General features: G+C 36.5%; 1 protein-coding gene across 5 annotated transcripts in view; it reads right to left on the bottom strand.

Annotated features, from left to right (window-relative positions):
• Positions 1-262: 262 nt before the first annotated feature.
• TP73 (tumor protein p73) overlaps positions 263-21,524 on the bottom strand; it is a 150,190-nt gene continuing 128,928 nt past the window's right edge. For 3 of the 5 annotated variants that reach the window (XM_063436490.1, XM_063436494.1, XM_063436491.1), the window contains 9 exons: positions 19,747-19,862; positions 18,288-18,397; positions 17,105-17,247; positions 14,889-14,980; positions 14,347-14,471; positions 13,231-13,382; positions 10,520-10,652; positions 7,150-7,243; positions 263-1,669 (listed from right to left, as the gene is read on the bottom strand). In XM_063436490.1, the coding sequence (XP_063292560.1) occupies positions 1,349-1,669; positions 7,150-7,243; positions 10,520-10,652; positions 13,231-13,382; positions 14,347-14,471; positions 14,889-14,980; positions 17,105-17,247; positions 18,288-18,397; positions 19,747-19,862 (1,286 nt within the window). In that variant the 3' untranslated portion in view covers positions 263-1,348. The remainder of the gene's footprint in view (positions 1,670-7,149; positions 7,244-10,519; positions 10,653-13,230; positions 13,383-14,346; positions 14,472-14,888; positions 14,981-17,104; positions 17,248-18,287; positions 18,398-19,746; positions 19,863-21,524) is intronic. The other 2 variants (XM_063436492.1, XM_063436493.1) reach the window with 2 other exon arrangements.

Genomic DNA, 21,524 nt, shown 5'->3' with positions numbered 1-21,524 from the left:
GGAATAGCCTTTTATTTACAGTTAAACACTGTAAAAATTAATGTTTGCATCATAATACAAAACATTTTTAAATAACATTGGATTACAACTCACAACTCCAAAAAGTCACATTCCATTATTAACTATAAATAGAAATGCTCAAATGATTTTTTTTTTTATGTTAACCCATGTTAAAATCAAGAACTGGAATAATACAATAATGTTATTTAACACCATCAGTGGCCAGCAAGGAAGCCTCTCATATACAATTCTAAACCAATTCTAAACATCATATATCTGGATAGGTGACACTTAGCACTCCAAGTGCTGGTGGTCTCTAGATGCGGTCTTCAATCTTGGTCCTCAAGCTGTTAACAGGACATCATGTCCCAGAACCCCTGCCAGCCAACTCTAGGAGCTTTCAGGGATATGTAGTCTAGCAAAAAATGGAGAGCCAATTTTAGAGTTCCCAGCTGTAGCAGTTGTAAAGCCCTGATATTACGCTAGGATTTAGCAGATGCAATGAATGATTTCATAACAGCTTACCTTACAGATAAATAAAACAAATAAACAAATGGGAATAAGGGTGAGGTAAATATATATATACACAATTCCAGTAGGTCACAGACATTAAATGCCTCTATATAACAGTTGTACATGCCCCTAAAACGCAGCTGAATTGAGACCGACCAGACCTATGTTTAACGTATAAAGCACCCTCTGCGGTGCAGTTATATACTCCTTTCTCTTTCATCCACATGTGTATTAAAAACGCACATGAAAGGTGATTTTGAAAATATCATACAAAGAATAAAAAGACACTTAAAATACTTGTTTTTGGCAGTTCATCAGGAAAGAGAATCATTCTTTTCGTCCTATTTTTGCCAGCCAATGGCAGACATCTGGAAATAGATGTGTCTCCCTTATCTGTGTCAATCCATAGGGTCTTCATGATTGACAGGGAATCTCTCAGAGGGGATATCCTTAATTAAAAGAGAACACAACATTCACTTTTTTATGTCAACTGAAGTTTCCAGACATGCCTTCCTTGTCCCAAAACCTTGTTACAAAAACATCTTCATGCAATCGTACGTAGACACTTGTTCTTGTGGTTTCACCCACTAAATTGATCCCCTTAATTAATTTACCATGCCGTTTTAACCGCTCAATGTGCACACTTATTACAACCTTTTTTTTTGGTGGGGTTGGGCCTGGCTCAGTTACCATTACAGTCTCTGTTTTGTTTTGTTTTTCTGTTGAACTTATGAGCTGCACACGGTTCTGCCATTGCTGTGTCTCGCATTATCAAGAAGGTTATATCTTTTGGTCTGCTTCATCACAGGTTGTGAAATTCCTGACTCGTTTAATTTTAGTTGATGTCACTTTCTGCAAACTCTTCCTTTATGGACTGTTTACGCGATTTGCAATCGGGTAAATCAAAACCAAAGTCTGCCCAGTCATCAGCACCACTCCGGTTCGGAATAGTGATGGTATGGCGGACACGGAAATGGACTGCCTCCATAACACGCTGGCGCTGGAGCTCACCGGAGCTGCCTATGGAAATGGTAGAAGCGTTGCTGCTTGACCGGATGAGCTGCTGGGCTCCATAATCGTGGCTCTTGTTCAGCTCTTGAATCCCTCTCCATATTATAGTTTTGTAATGTTCTGGAATCTTCAATGCTCCAAGATCCTAGAAGTAGCAAGTGATATAATTAATGTTTTAAAGCATTAGAAGTTTTCAGATCTTTATAAAACTCACAAATGCTTTGTGTTAATAAGTTATATAATTTGTGTGCAAATAAATAAAAAATAATAATAATAAACCAGTCTAAATCACCATCTGATGTGTCAGTTTGCTTTACCTTGAATGCATAATCTGTTAAACTTCCAATGTATTTTTGCCAAAGTACCAAAAACATCACCAGGCACAATTTTTTAAAATCTAATTTTGGCTTAGATTTTATATTTTTGGATAAGCTTTTCAAATGATTTAATGTTTTAAGCATTTTAAATATTTTTTTCAAAAATATTAACACATCAAAAACTGTGTATGTGTGTGTATATATATATATATATATAATTAAATAAAAATGTTTTTTTGATGTGTTACTTTTTTTTTTTTAAATTATTTAAAGTTAATCCAAAAACATTTAATCATATGAAAAGCTGATCTGAAAATATTCAAGTCAAGGCCTTTGTAAGATAGCATTTTTGTGAAGATTTTCCCAGTAAGCTTATTTTGTTTGATCTCTAGTTATGTGGGTGGGTGCTAAAGGAAAGCAAAATCCCGCACTCTTGCTTAAATGTTCTAGAACTTCTGGGATTTTAGTCTTGAACTGGTGTTTCAGTCCCTCGCTGCTGTTGCCCATGCAGTCCCACAGGAATTCTACTCTGTTCTACAGGGCACTGATGTGCAATTCATTTTAGTAGTAAAAAGGGGGTCATTCAATAATAAAACATTAATTTAAACTTTATTCAGCATATTATTTTTTCAATATTTTTTTTCAAGTGTAACAGGCATGTTACACTTATCAGGTTTTGCCAGAGCCCTACAAAATCCAAAATCTTTACCCCTCATCCCCTATTATGAAAACACTAATCTAAAATATAATGCTGTTTTAATATGTATTTGTAGGCAAGAGATGAACCAAGTGTAGTTTGATACTAAGAGGTATGAAAAGCATTATATAATACAGACAATGGTAAATAGCGGATACGGATCTGAAAACATGTTTTTCTTGAGATTTTTCATTACTTATTAATTATACTCCCGCCCCCCAGCACAAGAATCCTTGTAATTAGCAACACATTGGCCCATGCCACTCAGGTCCTGCTGACATCTTGCTGATGGGAGTCCGCAAGTGGGCTGGCGGGAGTTTAGTTAAAAAGCTTCAATATTTCCTCTAAAGAAGACGTGATATTTCTTACTATTGTTTTTTGTGATTTTTTATTTTTTTTTGTGTGAAATATATAGCAACTGTATTAGAGAAATGTATACTTTAGAAATATGTGAAAGCATGTTGGAATTTGAATTCTCTAATCTCATGAAATATTTCTATACAATTAATCGGGGATAAAAACAAGTGTAGTCACGTACCGGAGGATAGAATCAAAGTGCATTATCTTAAGCAGACCGCATGCATGTTAAAACAAACATACATCTAATGATCACCCATAAAAGCCAGTCACACTGGATGTAAGTAGAGCAATACATTGCGTTAGGTGAAATGCAGTGTAGATTATCCACAGCTTATCATTGGTGCTTCAGATATTTGGGACTACATTTCCCAAGTGTACCCACACATCTAGATCACCAGATGTTGTAGAACTGCAACTCCCATGCAAAGCATCATGGTAGTTATAGTTCTGAAACATCTTGTGATCTACCTTTTGGGCAGCCCACGCTCTAGACTGAACATAATAGAAAATGTAGTTCAATAGTAAACTTTGGAACATGATGGATTTAATCTGTCCTAGTCCTATTTCCTTAACTGGTCTGACATTTTTATTTAAAATATTATTTCACATAACACGGGTCCATTATCTAAATCTCACACACTAATAACAAGCAGAGGAACAAACAAACTAATGTACTCATTTGCAAAAAGACTTCTTAGACTTAAACAAATAACTACTTTTTATGCTTTTTACTAATCAAGTGAATTGCTCATTTCATATTTCAGCAATATATATTCAAAATGTAAGCTGTCATATTATAATACTTGAGATTCTCACCATGAACATTTTATCGACTATTTATCACAGTAGTTCAATTATTTATCTTTGACATTGTTTTATCTTTGCTTGTTTTAAAAAAAATAATAATAATAATTAACTAGGAAAATTTGACATAACATCCACTATTAGGTTGTTTTTTTCTGTACACTGTTCAGGATTTTCACTTTAAATAGCTCACTCCCTACCTCAATAACCAGATAAGATCCACTTGATCCCAACACCTTGAGATAATATTTAACATACTGTGGCTCACTGGTCAGGGGAGCAGTCCAGAAATCACTATAACAGCATGAAACACGTCCTGGCCCTATCCCCATTCTCTCTCTTTAAGTTTGTTTATATTTTTATCAACACTCTTCAACAAAGCGGACATTTTAAAGGGGTACTTCCACTTCAGTGGAAGTTACACCATTGAGCAATACATTAAAAATAGTCTATAACTTATCTTTATCAGAAGATTGCTGTTCATGGAGACAACGCATTTTTACGCCACGTATAAAGTACCTGAAATACTTGAAGGTACCGTGGTGATTAAGACTGTATTCCACACAGCAGAAGATTGACTAAAATTGGACTGAGGTATTTACCGAGGTATACCACCCATGCTGATGGCAAGAGCAAAGTACGAAATTATTTTTCAAATTTCTGTTTCATGTAGGGTATTTAACTGCATCTTACATGTCAAGTCTACTAATTTTCGTTGGATGAAATAAGAATACATCTAAGTTTAAAGAGGCAGTATTGTAAAAAAAATTGTATGCCTGAATAAAAATGTATGTTATAAATCTGAGTTTATTTTTTGAAATATAACATACATTTGAATCTACAACATTTTGAACAAGAAGAACATCAGGAATCCTGAGACTGATGTTACGGATTTTGTCGGACAGTTGAAGTTGTGCGTGATGTTATGGCAATGTGCATTAACATAAAGCAACATTGTACTAACTTCAAATGGCAGACATCGAATTAGAGTCTCATGGAAAATAATTGTCATCTCCAGGCATCAGAGAAGCATAAAACTTTACTGTCCATATTAGAAAATAATCTTGTTTTTTTCCCCCCTTATTATCCCATTAAGGAATATATGGCACTATGTTTCGAACTAGCAAATGTTACATAATAAAACTCTCCAGGTGTCCATATTGCCAACTAATGACCATCAACAGCACTGGATCCAACTAATTAATTTATCCTTATTAATGTTCTTCTGCATTGTATGGATTTTGAGCTTAGTTTGTATACTTTTTACCAATAAAATATGCCACGATTTCTTACTAGCAATTTAATTGCTAATTTTTATATGCTGTGTGGGTGAGCCATCAATACAAAGTTAGGCCCACATGCTAAATATGAAGCAGCTAAAAGAGAGCATTTCACTAATTTATACATAGAACATTCAATATGTGGAATATATTGAGTAATACAATATTTCTCGATTGTGTCAGTTTAATCTTGGTAAATATGGTCCTGTGTACATATTCAATATCAGCATCGCAAGTTATTCCGTTATATCACTCTAAGTCTAGGCAGTGACCTTTTTGGGGGAAATACTACAGCTCCTCTATGTTTCATCTGTGGTTTTGTGAGCATCTTTTTTAAGTGAAAGAGTTAGAGCGTGTTTACATTTGAGTCAAGTTCTTCATTGCTTTTATGGTCTGATCATGTTTCGTGTTAGTTAGAGTCCACCATCACCACCACTAGAAAGCCTGTACCACCACATGCTGAAGCAGAAGCCTAGATAGAGAACAGGAGAGCACCACAAATAGTGGCCCATGGCCAAGGCCTACTGAAACTCTTACATGGAACTTCCAACTAATATATTGCAGCTTTTGCCAATTCATTGGAGTTATAGATCCGGATGTCTACAATTTATTTGGCCACCTATAGGATCTATGGCCAAACTAAAGATACATAATCTAAGCACTGCAGAACTTTTTGAAACACGCTTCCTATGATGTTCAGACATGCTGAAGGCTAGTCAAAGACATGTTTACAAATATCTGTGACTAACCATCACTGATCTAGAGTTAGTCTAAGGTGTGCCCAAAAGGTAGATCCCCAGATGTTGTAAAAGTAAAAGTCCCATGATGCTTTACATGTCTTTAGAATGACAAAGCATCATGAAAGATGTAGTTTCAAAACATATGGGGACCTACCTTTTGGGCACATCGGGTCTAAGAGAACATCTATGAATTGCATGATTCTTCCTAACAATACAAAATGTCAGATGGCCCTCTCTTCTGGGTTTCCTAGGCTATTTGGAGATTGTAATCTTAGTAGTAAGACGCCAATTGCTTAAATTAATTTTTATGTTATCATTGCTGTGTTCAATCCCAGTATCAGTTATTTGATAACAGATTTATTTGTCTATTTGATAACCGATTTATTTGTATGATTCAGTTTGATGTTTTTGATACTCTTTGCTTCACACATAACAAAACAAAAACTATTTTGTCTAAAATTAACCATCGTTACGTAACAAAATAGATAAGAGTACACTTCATAAAAAGATGTTTTATAATGTAGGAAGCATGGACTGTGATCTCTGTTACGATAAAGGTAGCCACATGTGTTCTTGAATGACATTGGTGTCCTCAGATGCCTATATTATCTAATATGTCTGGCATCTAACAATGAATCAAGTGTAGGAATCTGCAGGTCCTGAGTTACAATTTCTAGTATCTTGACTTGTAGTCAGTCATGTGAATTAGGTTCATAATATCTAGAAATCACAAGTTGATACAACAGCTCAGAGACAGGTTTCTCAAACTCTGTTCTCCAATGCTGATCTGTTCAGCATCTCTTAAGGATGGGATCAATGTTTGGCATTCTGGCTAATGAAACTGGCAGTAAAATATGCTAAAAGCCTAAAAAATGTGTACTTGAGTTCTGCCACAGACAACATCTGCTTTGGTGACTGAACAGAACCCTTCTTTCGGATATAATCCTACAGAGAACAGGGATTGAGAAAAAGGATCAGAATTGTTATGGCAATAGGCGATATCTGTTGAAGAGATGGAAAAATAAGATTCATAGGGGATTGCGGTCATGTAAGAGGGACATTGAATATATGATTTTGACTATAATTAAGGTTGTTGTAGAAATATAAATGACAGAAAGAATGAGTGGAGGTTTGATAGGTTATTCTCTCAAGATAATTGTCTAGCTAGAAACAATAATGAATACAATTAAACCAACATTAAATGTATCCACTGTTCCATGGCTTAATAGAGCAAATTATAGAGATGTTTGGATAAAGCCAAGAGAACTACACTTTATACTACAAATACATTATTGTATATCCCTAGCTGTCGTGTGCATGTATGATTAAATCCAGAGATGTGTATGTAAAGATTGATCATTGCAATGCAAGTTCCCCTCCTTTTTGAACAACCTGTCCATACATTGTTTCTTCCTCAAAGCATTTACCTCTATAGTTAGGTTCTGCAGGTGGTAAATATTCTGTAAACCTTGTGATGTGAAATACTCGATGCAGTTTGGACACCCCAATCCTGTTAAAAAACTGCAGAAACAAAAGAATTTGGAAAATAAAGCAGCATTAACTCACAAACACAATGATGACACATTTGGAGTCATTTATACGCCTTCAAGAGGACATGATGATGACTAGAGGGGGAAAATCTTTGGAGATGAGATAAGCTGCTCGTTAATATCATATGTCATTATTTATATATGTCATATCATATGTCATTCAAGTAAGCCCATGTACTTTAAAAAAAATGCCTTTACTTAGTATAAAGATTTTGTAGAAGAACATCGGAAATGGAAAATGACAAGACCTAAGTTGATCCCTCAAATCAGAGATGATAGATACCTTGTTTTGGACATGTAGACAGGGAACTAAGTCTCAGCTAGCTTTTGATGCTTCTTCTAAACCCTGTAAAAGGGTTCTGCTGTTACTGCCTTATTAATTACACAGACAATAAAGGTTCTAAACAAGTGCTAAAATTAGAACATGAAGAATTATGTCTAGGATACATGTCTAACAATGATAAAAGATGAGAGTGCTTTATGGTGCCATTTGTTTGAGGACTATTCCATCTCAGCCTGCTGTAGACTTAAACCACACAGCACAGTGCTCACCCAGGAGAACATTAATGTTCCTAGATCCATAATTATACTTATGATTTTTCTAAATAATGTCTTTGTAAATAAAACACTACTTGGGCTTCTTTTATAATTACGTTTACATGCACTATCCTTGAGCATTTTTTTTTTAATTCAGATACCTTTGCAGCCCTTAAAGAGTGTTTTAGGCCAGATACAAAGCTGATTTCTTTGGAACTAACGTATTCCTCTCTTCTGTAGTGTAGGGAAATTTAGCTTCGCCCCAAACTGCAACTAGTTCTAGCAAACAATGCTGATTGCAACAACCATTGCACATACCTAACCATTTTGTGTTTATGATAATGGACTACCAGGCCTCTGAGACACACCACTCAGTTTCAGACATAGTAAATGGTATTAAAATGCCTGTCTCACCCGTATCACTCCCATAATATGGATTTCCCACCCATTTCTCTGAATTTAATAACGATTTTGAGGTAATTTACTAAACCCGGAATGACCAGTAATTTGCAAATTTCAAGCGGGGAAAAAAAAAATTAGCTGGAAAATAGATGATTTGAAAAATCTTTACAATTTTTTTTTTTTTTTTATTTAAATGACTGAAAATTCATACATCCACTGAGACAAGTATCAGCTATCTCCATAAATCTAAAACACTGGTTCCACAATATTTGGAGGTAGGATCCCTTAACAGTTGTATGGAATTGAATACAGTTGACTGTATGAATGGATGAGTGAGTATTTGGTAATTGCGCATCAATGGCCTAAGAAGGTCTTCAATATCTGAAATAACCCTTTTTAATTACCTGTCTAATGTGTTAGATGTAAGACAGCTCACATTGTGACTTGAGTTCTTATTGAGGGGATATGCAATGTTAATAGTACTACATAAATCACTTAGTGATACATACAGTGGTTATATATAATACATTGGTCTGATTGAAATATATTATTTAACACACAGCTGCCAAACTGTTCTAATCAATGTATAAGCAACAGAGACTTTTAGAGACTCATTTAATCTTATTTTTTTTACCTTCAAAATCAGATCTGGGGCTGTATTTGTAAGGTACACAGAGCAAACACACTGTTTTAGGTACGTGGCATCAATGGTTTTGTAACTGAACTAACTTCTGCCAAATCTAAATAGAATTATGTCAAATTACGGTAGTTAATTCAGGTAGGTAGTTGCAGATAATGTGTCCGAGTTGTGATTCTTTTACAAATAACTACAACAAATCCAATCAAAAGTAGAAAACTGGTCATATCCAAACTGGATTTGTTTAATACTTTCTATCTATAGATTTTAGTATAGATTTTACAAGTAAGTTGTCAATTGCAGGTACCCACTACTGTTAGTAAGAAAACACCTAGCTACCCTGAATACATAACGTGGTATGTAAAAGTGTGCTTAATAAATGTATTTTTAGAATTATTCTTATTTTTGTTTAACTTTACACGTTCTTTGGCAGTCTCATACAGAGGTGATTGGCATAGCTAAAATTGGTCAATCACAGAGCAGCGGGAAGTATCAAATTGGCTACGTAAATCATAGACAAAGCGAACCATTCACTTACTGTCTGATCCCAATAGAAGGTCAGGGAATGGGCTTAGATCATACATAGAATTAGAATCTGATATGAAAAAAAAATCAGCACTAGAATACATAAATACAGTAATATAGTTCCTTAAGGATGGATAGGTAGTTGGAGCCAACATGTCATCATAAGGGACAAATGTCCCATCAGAATATGTCAGTGTTTGACTCTGAATTAAGACAGGATTCCTATTGAGTATTATATTGAGCAAATTCAACTTTCTTTGTACAAACGAGGGAGTGACATTTCAGGACTCAGGGTTTTACAAATTTTTTACATTAACACTTATGTTACTTTTATTTTGTCTAATACAATTAATCTAACCACAAAATAGTCACGGTTTTTCAATCAATCAATGTACAATCAATGTACTAATGATGTTGGTTTTAAATGTGTAGAAGATGCCTATTTATATTTTTGGGGTGTGCTTTCCCACTTTCTAAATTAAAAAAAATATTGCTAGAAGTACAGACAGACAGATAACGTGTATTATTATTAATTGGCAATTCTACAGTCCAACACTAGATGCCAATGGATTTACAAAAACAAATACATAGCAGCATCTCTTTGCTTAACTTATTACTAGCGATTACTTTCTTATTGCCATTAATTACTGTTACACAAATTAAAAAAAAAATGACACATTTATGTACATTGTAAGATTTTGTATGTTTAAAGATATCAAAATTACTTATTTTGGTTTAAGAATAATAAATCAAACTGTTTCTAATCAATGCTACCTACCTTTAACACCTGATCCAGACAATCAAAGTGTATTTGAAAGCTAAATACATAACAGGGTTTTTTACGAACTTGAGAATTCCAAGTGAATTCAAAGTGACTTTTAAATTCAAGGCCAGAGTAGCCTAACTGAAAGCATTGCTTTTTGACATTAATTTGTAATTCTATCTGAATTCACTTTAAATTCTCACCTGGTGAATAACTCTGTCAGTAAGAAACAGAAGTAACCGTAATTAAGTCCTAAATGTAGGAATTAGGATGGGATGTTGATGTGGTTTAAAAGTTAGATGCCATGATACTCCGTTAATGAAAGCCACTGTTTAGGTTAGAGTGATGCAGACGTTCAGAAAACAGAGAAAAAGGAAATATACCTAACGAGACTGGGGTCCGCATTATAGGGTGGGGGTGGAGTGCAGTGCGATCCGGAAACCATAGATTGTGATGAATGACCTCCGTTCATTTCTCCATTGGTTTGCATGTGATGATTGTTGAGCATTCCGGGACCTGGGCATCAAAAATGTAATGAAAAAATGTATATTAGATTTAATTTTGCCACATTTGTCAAGAAACTTGATGAAGCATGATTATACTTTTTATATATCACAGAAACGTTCACAGTGTTTGATACAGTTTTAAAAACAATGTATCACATTTGATTTGCAATAAAAAGCCAAGTTGAAACAAAAAACAAAAACAGCACTGGTAACCCTACCCTCAGAATACATATCAAAGAGGCATAATCACTGGTATCTTGCACAGGTAACACAATGCAAAAATTGAAAGTATTTGTACCTAAGCAGTAGGGATCTCACCCGTGTTCCATGATGTCATATCCTGTCTCCCTCAGATTCTATTTGCAACTCACAAAAAGAGCCCAGCAAAAATGTTTGAATTACCCAGGGAACCAGGGCCGGCTCTACCATAAGGCGACACAGGAGGCCGCCTTAGGGCGCTCCGGCCCAGGGGCGCAAATGTCAGGGTGACCGGCAGGAGAGAAGCACACAGCTCTCCTCTCCTGCCGGTCACTTCCTGTAGCGTGACCGAGCGCCGGCTGCTGCATCCCCACAGACCAGCCTTCCTTACTGCATCATGCCACGGACTGTGTGGAGGGGGCGGGGATATGAACACGTCATATCCCTGCTCCCCGCGTAGCATACAGCCCGGCTGGCTCCTTGCAGGAGCTGGAAATACCGCCCCCTCCGGATCTGCATGGTTGGAGCTGCATGGGAGAGCAGAGAGGAGGGGCTGGGAGAGGAGATCAGCCCATAACTCCCAACTATCTCAGCCAGATCTTCACACTGGATTCCAGGGAAGCCACCCTCCTGCACCCAAAAGGTAGGAAACAGGAGGGTGGCTATAAAAGTATATATGATTAGCATGTGTATGTGTGTGTATCTGTATGTCTGTCAGTGTGTGACTGTGTGTGTATCTGTATGTCTGTCAGTGTGTGACTGTGTGTGTATCTGTATGTCTGTCAGTGTGTATGTGTTTGTATCTGTATGTCAGTGTGTATGTCTGTCACTGTGTCTGTGTGTGTCAGTGTGTGTGTGTGTATGTCTGTGTATCTGTATATATCTGTGTGTCTGTGTATATCAGTGGGTGTGTATGTGTATCGCAGTGTTTGTGGCAATGTTTGTGTAAATGTGCATAAATCTCAGCAGTAAAACGACTACATACAAAGACACCCCTGCATTCAAACGTCAACACAACACACCCCTACATTCACATAAACATACTCTATACTGTATACAAAAACATGCTTACATTCAAATACATAAACGCTGGCCTGAGATGTAAATATGTACATGACTGCATGTGTGACTGCTTGTGTCTTTATGTCTCTCTATGACTATGTCTGTGTCTGTATGTCTCTGTATGACAGTCTGTCTGCATTTATATGACAGTTTACCTGTAAGTGTAGATTGTTTGACTGTGTTTGTATGCATGTGTTTGTTTGATTGTGTGTCTGTATATCTTTGTCACTGTGTGCCTAAATAACGGTCTGTATGCCTGTATGATTGTGTGTTTCTATTTTTGTGTCTTTGTGCATATATGTATTTTTGCCCATTTATCTATGTTTGTGTGGGAGAAAGAGACAGAAAGGGGCTGGGGTAAGAAATAGACTTAGAATGTGGCTGGTGGGGAAGTAAGATATAAACAAGAGGGGTTGTAAGAGACACACTAAAGGGGGTGTAAGAAACAAAAGGGCAAGACATTAAAGAGAGGGGATATGAAGCACTAAAGAGGGTAAGAAATTCAAAAGGGGGCTACGAGACTCAAAGGTGAAGATGCATTTTTTTGTTGGGGGGAGGGGGGGGGAGCAGCAAAATGCATCTTCGCCTGTGTAGCCAAAAATCCTTGCACCGGCCCTGTGTTCACTGGGATCACCATAAACATCTTATGTTAAGTACTTAGAGACTTAAAAATTTGGTTTAAACCATTTTAGTCTTGCTAAGGTTTGTCCAGCCCTAGTCCTCTGTCCTAGTTCCATGAGAACACCAGCCTTTTTTACAAACAGATTAAATAGTAGACTTATGGATCAATTTTTGGCCAAATTTCAATCATTCAAATCTCTGAAGTACCGTACGGTCATACAACTGATCAAACGACTAGCTCAATGTTTGTTTGTTTCGGGATTCAAAGTCCCATCCATAGAACGACAAAAAGAGATGATTGGTGGAGGAAAAAAAAAAAGATATTTGATGGTTAGGGCATCAAGTGAGTAGTGACCAATAGAGAGGGGAAAAGGCAAAGTCGATTGAGGTGTGCCAAATTCAATGGTCAAGTTAGGCCTGTAAATAAAGAGGGCCTACCTGGGAAATAACAAAATAGAGTTAATGGATAAAAAGGGTGGGCTTTGTCCAATGTTTTGGCTGAACCAAATGTTTCCGCAATGAATAGTAATCTTGTTGAAAACAATTAAAGCAAAATACAGTTTTATTAAAGTAGAGTGACCAGATGTCCACAATCAACCTGAAAACTGATTTAAAAAAAAAAAAAAATTTCATAAGTTTTTCATGAGTGTCTCTGGTTTAAGAGATTATCCAGTCAACATATATTTTTCAGAGTGATGTTTACATACCCATTGGACCCAAGTTTGGGCCTGTGTTTGAGTTGTGCTGATTTGGTTGCCCCACCAATTGGTTAACAGATGGTAGCTTGTTAATCCCTCCATGCATCTTATTTATTGGTGAAAGGACAGGACCATAGGATGATTGACTCTGTAAGTGATTCCTGCAGGGGAACAGTAAGAAATGAAAAGTAAGAACACACTCAGATTTTTAGAGTAAAAATTATTTTCATCAATATAATTAGAAGGGTTTTTTTCTGGAGTGCTATTGAGAATAGGGTATTACGACTAGTTTCAGAAAATCTGGATAAGCAAGAGTATTAGAACCTTTTAATTCATGTTTTTCCTTTCCATAAAAAGTACCAAGATATTTTCTCCTTCCAATATAGAGGGGTACATGTGAACTCCAGCAGATAAAAATATTGTGTGGTAGTATTAATCAATAGAGGAGAACTTAGAAGGTCACCATGACAATTTCATTGTTTTGAAGTGGTCATGGAACTTGGAGTGTGTATGTGCAACGTTTTCAAAAATGTGAAAATTCTCCTAGTCAGCTACTTTGGTCTTAAATTTGAAATTCACTTTGATTTCACTTTGAATACCTGACAATTCTCCCTATAGCGAATAACTCTTAAAGACTTTGCATAGACCTGGAGCACTGATCAAATTACCTTGGGATTTAGCATCTTTGTTAAGATGACCGCTGGCATATAAATGGAGTTAAGAGCCATGGTGCACAACGTGTCTTACATCATTTGTAAACATTTCAGCTTTTTGTCTTGATTACTCGGACAGCAATCAGTACGAAAACATCCTTCTGTGATATGGTGCTAATTCCCTCCTCTCCTTCCGTTCCCCTTGTTTTGCCAGTACTTATATTTATTTTTTTATTTTCCTTTTTAACTTTTCCTGGTATTTTTTTCTCTTGATGCAATATCTTTTTTTTTTTTCTTTATGGCATGTCATTATTATTATTTATTTATTTTTAACAATATTCATCAATAATTTTATAAAACCTCACAGTAAATATGGGTGGCCATATTATCATTTCTTATAAACACTGACAGGTACACTCAACGAAGTGATTAGTTAATACTATGAGTTCTATTTATGTGTCCATGTTCTTACGGTCTCTGTAGAAGCTGCTGCTGTTGCTGTCTATATGAATCGACCAACTGCTGAGGGACCAACTCCACAAGTTCCAGGCTTTCCTTTATTTTCATCAAGATTTCAAAGTTCTCACGACCACGGACCTATAAATCATGGAATCATACAACATGAAATCCAGATTACTCTACATAACAGTACAGCAATTTCTGTGATTATATTTGTAAAAGCTGACTGCATCGAAAGTTTAGCAAAATAAATGGATGCAGATGTAAGGGAGGGTGCTTTTTTTTTTACAGGGTGCTTTTCTGTACTTTACATATAAGTTAATGGTGATCATAAGTGGGTCCTGAAATTTCACTCACTCATTTGTACAAAGAAAGTTGAGTTTGCTCAATATAATACTCAATAGGAATCCTGTCTTAATTCAGAGTCAAACCCTGACATATTCTGATGGGACATTTGGCCCTTATGATTACATGTTGGCTCCAACTACCTAGCCATCCTTAAGGAACTATATTACTGTATTTATGTTGCGTCACAGACTACTCATGATCACTTACCGGTAAGTAAAATATCTCCTCCTCACCATGTCTTCTCTTCTTAATGTTGACTCCCAAATTTGGCATCCCTGGTGGGCTCTGTTTGCAGGCCGCTGTAAATGAATAATCTTATTAGTAACCTCAAACTTCTACATTCTAGAATTCTCTTATCATTTCCAGTGAGGTTGACTTGTTGAAACAAGCAAAAATGTGGGAGTTTTAGTGAACTTGTTTGGACTCAAAGAAAACTATTTGCTATAATTTAATGTGCCCATTTTACCAACGCAAAAGACAATACAATTTGTTATTCTGGATGCCGATTGTGCATTAACATTCAGTGTTGGGCAGCCACCAGGTGTAGAGTTGTTGGATTTGAACCCTTAACCAGCTATAAACTGCATTCTGCCTTCCTAGTTTGTGCATCAGTCAAACTGATTGACTAAAAGCAAGTTATCAGGAAAAATATACCTTTATACATCGTAAGATATGTTAATATAAGGTCCTTTGCAAATGTTTAATGGTTTGAACGATTTAAGTCCATTTTTTTTCTTTTTTTAATGTCTTGACATCAGTGAAAAAAACAAATCTTGAGCACAGGTCACCTGACCCAACAGATTGTCTGCATATTCTACAGAATTCTGTCTGTAAAATATACAGGGAACACAGCAGTTGAGACAAAATAATTAGCTAGTAACAACAATCTCAATAATCTAATCCTAATAACAAGTCTATTTGTGCTGTATCGCAGATTTTTTAAAATGTTTTGTTTAAACAATTTGACAAGAAATGGTTTTCTCCCTGGAATCCAGAGACCACATCCTTCACAGCTGCAGTGATAACATAGAATTTACACTTCTGCATTATCAATATAAATGCCTTCCAACATTGACAGCAGGTAAAAAAGGGTCAGGGGGCACAGAGATCTACCTTGATTTATAAGGTTATGGTCCCTTTTTCCTCCTTCCCCTTTTTTGCCCATCATAGACCTTTAATAATTCAAGGAATAATTTTATTTATATACAGCATGTATGTACCGCGAGGCTAACAAGGCATTTGCCATGGACGGCACTTTCCAGGTGGTGGCAAAAACCTCCACCCCCCCCAAATACGTTTTATGGAGGCCCAAGAGCTGGCAGGCTGGCCACCTTTGGGCCCCCCAAGGCAGGCAGACATTTGTGTTCCGGGCAGGTGGAGAGGGAGCATTTTCCCCTAGGCTCTCCCTGCTCAACTCCCTCACGCAACCCGCAGTGATGCCAGGAGCCGGAATATGACGGCACCTGGCATCACTCTGTGGTGAGCGAGGGAGCTGAACAGGGAAATTACAGCTCCCTCGCTGACAGCTTAAAGCGGCTACACTCCTACCTGCACATCTTCCCGCCCAGCAACCCCCACTGGACCCCAGGTAAAAATCCACCCAGCTATCCCAAAAGTAGGGAGCCTGGGTGGATCTTAATTTAAAAAAATAAATAACAATAATTGTGAGTGTTGAGGGAAAATGTGTGTGTTTGTTTGTCAGTGAGTGTGTGTGTTTGTTTGTCAGTGAGTGTGTGTGTTTATCTGTCATGGTGTCTGTCAGTGAGTGTCTGTGTTTATCTGTCATGGTGTCTGTCAGTGAATATCAGTCATTGTCTGAGTGTCTGTCTGTCAGTGAATGTGTGTGTGTATGTCCGAGTGAGTGTCTGTGAGTGAGTGTGTGTGTCTTTAAGTGAATGTGTGTGTAACGGTCAGTGAATGTGTGTGTGTTTGAGTGAATGTGCGTGTGTGCGTCTGTCAGTGCTTGTGTTTGTCTGTCAGTGTGTGTATGCATACACCTGCATACCAATTGACCTATGTTATGTTGATGTGGTGCTGTAATATTTTTCTTGGCTGACTGCTTTTTGGCATTTGGGGTATTGCGATTGACTAAATCATGAAATGTATTGATTCCCTGAGCATTTGGAGAACTTAAGCAACAATACATAGGGTACATTCAGGAAACACTTCAGGACATAAACATTATTGTGTGGACACACATACTGCAATTGTAAATTAACTCCTTGCCTAATATAAGCTTAATCTGTATACATGCACATGCATGTGCCTAATTTAAGCTTAATCTATATAAATGGACATGCATGCGTGTGTGTGTGTGTGTGTGTGTGTGTGTGTGTGTAGATATACAAATATTTATACATTTCTCTCTTGTGTGGCTTATAACAACATCATTGTTTTAAATACCTTTTGGATTGTTCACTTACTGCGTTTATTTGCATTTCCATTTTTTACAGCTGTCTCATTTAAAGCCGCCTGTTCCCGAAAGTGATCTTCATCAGCCTTTCGGTCTCTGCCAGGACAGGCACAGATACGACCTTCAAATGACCTTCTGCCCAATACTTGCCCGCTAGACAGCAATAAAAAAAATCCAAACTATATTTCCTTTAAAATGCATTACACAGTTGGCACCATTGTCAGTCACATAATTGCTCTTTCAAAAAAAAGAACTGTGACTAACTCTGAAGAGCAAACTAAAATATATCAAATGGATGACTTTGAACAAAAATATTAATACATTTTTTACAAGTATATGAGTTTGTTTAGGCAGGGCCTCTTCATCTACTGTTTCCGTATGACAAATATGTTTTGTTAGAATGAAATGTTTGTTTTGTTTACCTATTGTATAGTGCTGCGGAATGCGTAGGCGCTATATAAGTAATTGGTCTGTTCATCCTTACTGTTTTTATTATTAGCATGTACCTCAAAATAAGCCAAACATTGTTTGGTTGGGTAGTCATGATTCTTCCACATGTGAAAATAATGGCAGCTATTAATGTGTCTTAAAGAGCAGTGGTAATGCAACAATGACATGGTGGCAATTTATAGACGAAAGGTTCTAAACCCCGTCTTCAAGGTACCTCCGTGGTTGAATGTTTTGTCAGTATCCCCATTGGAACAGTATTGGAAAATGCCTGAATCCTGGATTGTTAGTTTTCTTTGAGGACTAAGACGACACCATCATAGACAATAATTCCACTTTACATTATGTAGCCATACTGCTAGTAACTGTGCAGACAACATTGTATTTAATGTTAATGATCCAAACTAGTAAGTATTTGTTTTTGGCACAGATTTTAAAGTTATAGCTGTGAAAACATGGGTGTGCACATGTGTGTCCATTAAAACTTGTTGCAACTAACTTATTTTTCTAAGACTTCTCCAGCACGATGCATCGATTACAAATGTATTTTATTATTAACCAGTCTTATCGACCTTACATTTTCCTGATGACAGATCCAATTTAATCCCACTACTTTAAAGAGTACTAAGGTTAGAAGGTTAGAACTGGAAACATACAATATCTATATGTAAAATATTTAAACAAAAAAACAAAAAAAAACCACAAAAAACGATATATACCAAATGGAAATAATGACGCCAACTCACTCTCTTGTCTCTAGTGTAATGATGATCAGAATGGGGCGCCTGTTCATTCCTCCAACACAGCTGCTATTGCACATAAAGTTATATAGGATAGTGGTGAACTCTGTGCCAACCTAAATGGATTAAAAAATAAAAAAAAAATGCAGTGAATATCATGCAAAAACTATTGATTAATACAGAGGGGAAAAAAGGCAAGCAGAACAATAGGGAGGAGAGACTGATAGGAATTGACTATCACAGATCTGAAACTCTATGCAGAAAAACATGGGAACTGTTTAATAAGACTTGCAGGGTTCCTTTTAATAAAGGAGTAGTTATTTTAATTGTATCAGTACTGGCTGGCTTCCAGTCAAGGGGGCAATTCATAAAAATGTTTTGTTAAATTTTTTTTTTTTACAAAGTTCTAGAAGTTAGGCAATCACCATGGGAACCAGTAGACCCAGCAAAACATTTGATTGATGCCTCTTCCCATTTTACATATTTGCACCACTTTACAGAATACGACATTTTGATGAATCTTCCCTTATGAGTGAGTGATATTTTGTGATATATACTTTAAAACAAGTTTAGAACCAACACCTATTACTGAAATAAGCACAAGCAGTGTTTAACGCTATAGCTTGTTAAAATGAAACACATTTGGACACTAGAGGGAGCCACTAGAAAGTTTATATTATTATTGTGGACGTGCTGAAATTTGCAGAGTGGTACTTAAAAGGAAAATGTGAATCTTTAATTTAAAAAGTGAAAACATATATGCTTGGTGAAGGACCTTCTACAAGAATATGGCTCTGTCTTAATCTTTAATATGAAACTGTCCCTCTCTCTTTCCATCTCTTTACTTAGAGAGACAAGGATCATTTTGTACACTAAAGAATTCTAAATACTTAAGGATGGAACATGATCGGGGCATCCAGGTCCCTCTGGTCTATTATTTTATAAGAACTCAAATTCCTATGCAACTTAGTCGATGGGAAAAATATCTGTCAGAAATCTTTGGCCGTCTGAGAATGTGTAGTAAGGAAAGCAATCATAGGTGGGGACTAAACAACAATTTAAAGATTGTAAATAATAACGTTTATTTTTTTTGAGCAAATATAAGTCAATGTTAAAGTATCTGTGGGTAAGTCCTTTCAAGGTATCAACAAAGCCATCAGATGTAATTGAATGGGCACTACAAGCACCAAAACAACTTCAGCTTAATGAAGCAGTTTTGGTGTGTAGATCATGCCCCTGAAGTCTCACTGCTCAAATCTCTGCCATTTAGGAATTAATTCAAATTGTTTATGCAGTCCTAGTCATATCTCCCTGCATGTGACTAACACAGCCTCCCTACACATTTCCTGTAAAGAGAGATCTAATGTTTAAACTTCCTTCATTGCACAGTCTGTTTAATTTAGGATTTATCTAGAGCCTGCAGGAGTTTTCTGTGTGTGGGTAAATAAACAAATAACAGCTGTACCTGTGGCGGTTCATATGGTACCATAACACTTTGTCTCCCAGTAACTGGATCATCCACGTATTGAGATAAATTATTGCCTTCGACACGTATAAGATGGCTTGCTGGTGCTGCCTGGCCTGGAAATTAATACACAACATAAATACAAGATAATGAGGAGGAATTACAGTAAGATGTACATAAACTTACTGCCAAATAAAGTACACATTTTGTTTTTACAATTATATTTCTCTCTTCAGTGATATCAATATACACAAACTGGACAAGGCAGTAGACATTTTCACTTTATATATAATTATTTTTAATACATCCAGGTGACCTAACACAATAAAAATGAATAGTGGTTTCCATTTCATTCTTAAAATGTGTCCCCATGGATCAATAGAACCCCTTTTCAGCTACTCCAGCAGCTTCTAAGTGTTAACACAGAATTTTCTGGTCTTACTCCTTAAACCCCTTTGTGACAGTGGACATACAGTGTACACCCCAAACCCTTCTGTAGTTGATGACAGTGCATGTACAGTGTACTGCTGTTGTCTACATCCTAGGTAGATTGGTTCTCAGGGTGTGATCACCCTGGGAGTCAATCTCAGTGATTATATACCTTAGCTGAAAGCAGTGGCCTAGGCCAGTAAGGTAATGTCATGCATGAAAAAGGGCATTCATTCTCGGGATGAGAATATCATTTTGCCTCTTTATAAATCACTGGTAAGACCACATATTGAATATGCTGTGCAATTTGGGGCACCTGTTCTAAAGAAGGATATTATGGCACTAGAAAAAGTGCAGAGGCGGGCTACAAAATTAATAAAAGGAATAGAACATATCACCTATGAAGAAAGGTTAACAAATGTAAACCTATTTAGTTTACAAAAACATCATATAACATTATACAAATATATTCGGGACTAATACAAACCATTGTGTGGAAATCTATTCACAAACCGGACTTTACATAGGACACGAGGTCATGCGTTTAGAATGGAAGAAATAAGATTTTGTCCAAGGCAAAGGAAAGTTTTTTTTACTGTAAGAACAATAAGGATGTGAAATTCTCTGCCTGAAGAAGAAGTGGTTTTATCAGAGTCCATACAGATTTTCAAATAGCTACTAGATGCATACTTGCAAAAACAAAATATTCAAGGATATAATCTTTCAATGTAGGGTAATAACTGCTTGATCCAAGGATAAATCTGACTGCCATTCTGGGGTCAATAAGGATTTTTTTTCCTAGCTTGTTGCAAAATTGGAAGTGCTTCAAACTGTTTTTTTTTTTGCCTTCTTTTGGATCAACAGCAAAAAACAAATGTGAGGAAGGCTGAACTTGATGGACGCAAGTCTCTTTTCAGCTATGTAACTATGTAACTAAGACAATGTGATCCCTATGATCGGTTTTCACAGAAGTCACTTAGTTTGATATAACAGCGTAGAATTAAAGAGACACTCCACTGTACAAAATAACAAAATAACTTTTTTAAATCACTGTTTAGTAGACATACCCCAAATGAAAACTTGCATGCATTTGATTATGTACTTTTGCAATGGGGATATATTTAAAATTAATTTGCAAAGCCTGCAATTATCTTGTCTGCTGCATTTGCAAGCTCTCCCCTTTTAACCCCACCCAGACGTTCTTTGCGTGTCCAATCACAGACTTCCCAATGAAGCTCAATGAGAAGTCTTTGTAAGTCAGGTGCTTTGGGCAATTGCTGCTTCTTGAGGTCAATTGCATTAAGCTAATGAAACCAGGAAGTAACATTACTTGTTGTCTGATTAAAAGC

Source organism: Pelobates fuscus, chromosome 11 (assembly GCF_036172605.1).
Source record: "Pelobates fuscus isolate aPelFus1 chromosome 11, aPelFus1.pri, whole genome shotgun sequence".
In the NCBI taxonomy this organism is placed as follows: domain Eukaryota; kingdom Metazoa; phylum Chordata; class Amphibia; order Anura; family Pelobatidae; genus Pelobates; species Pelobates fuscus.
This window is presented reverse-complemented; position numbering and strand designations above follow the sequence as displayed.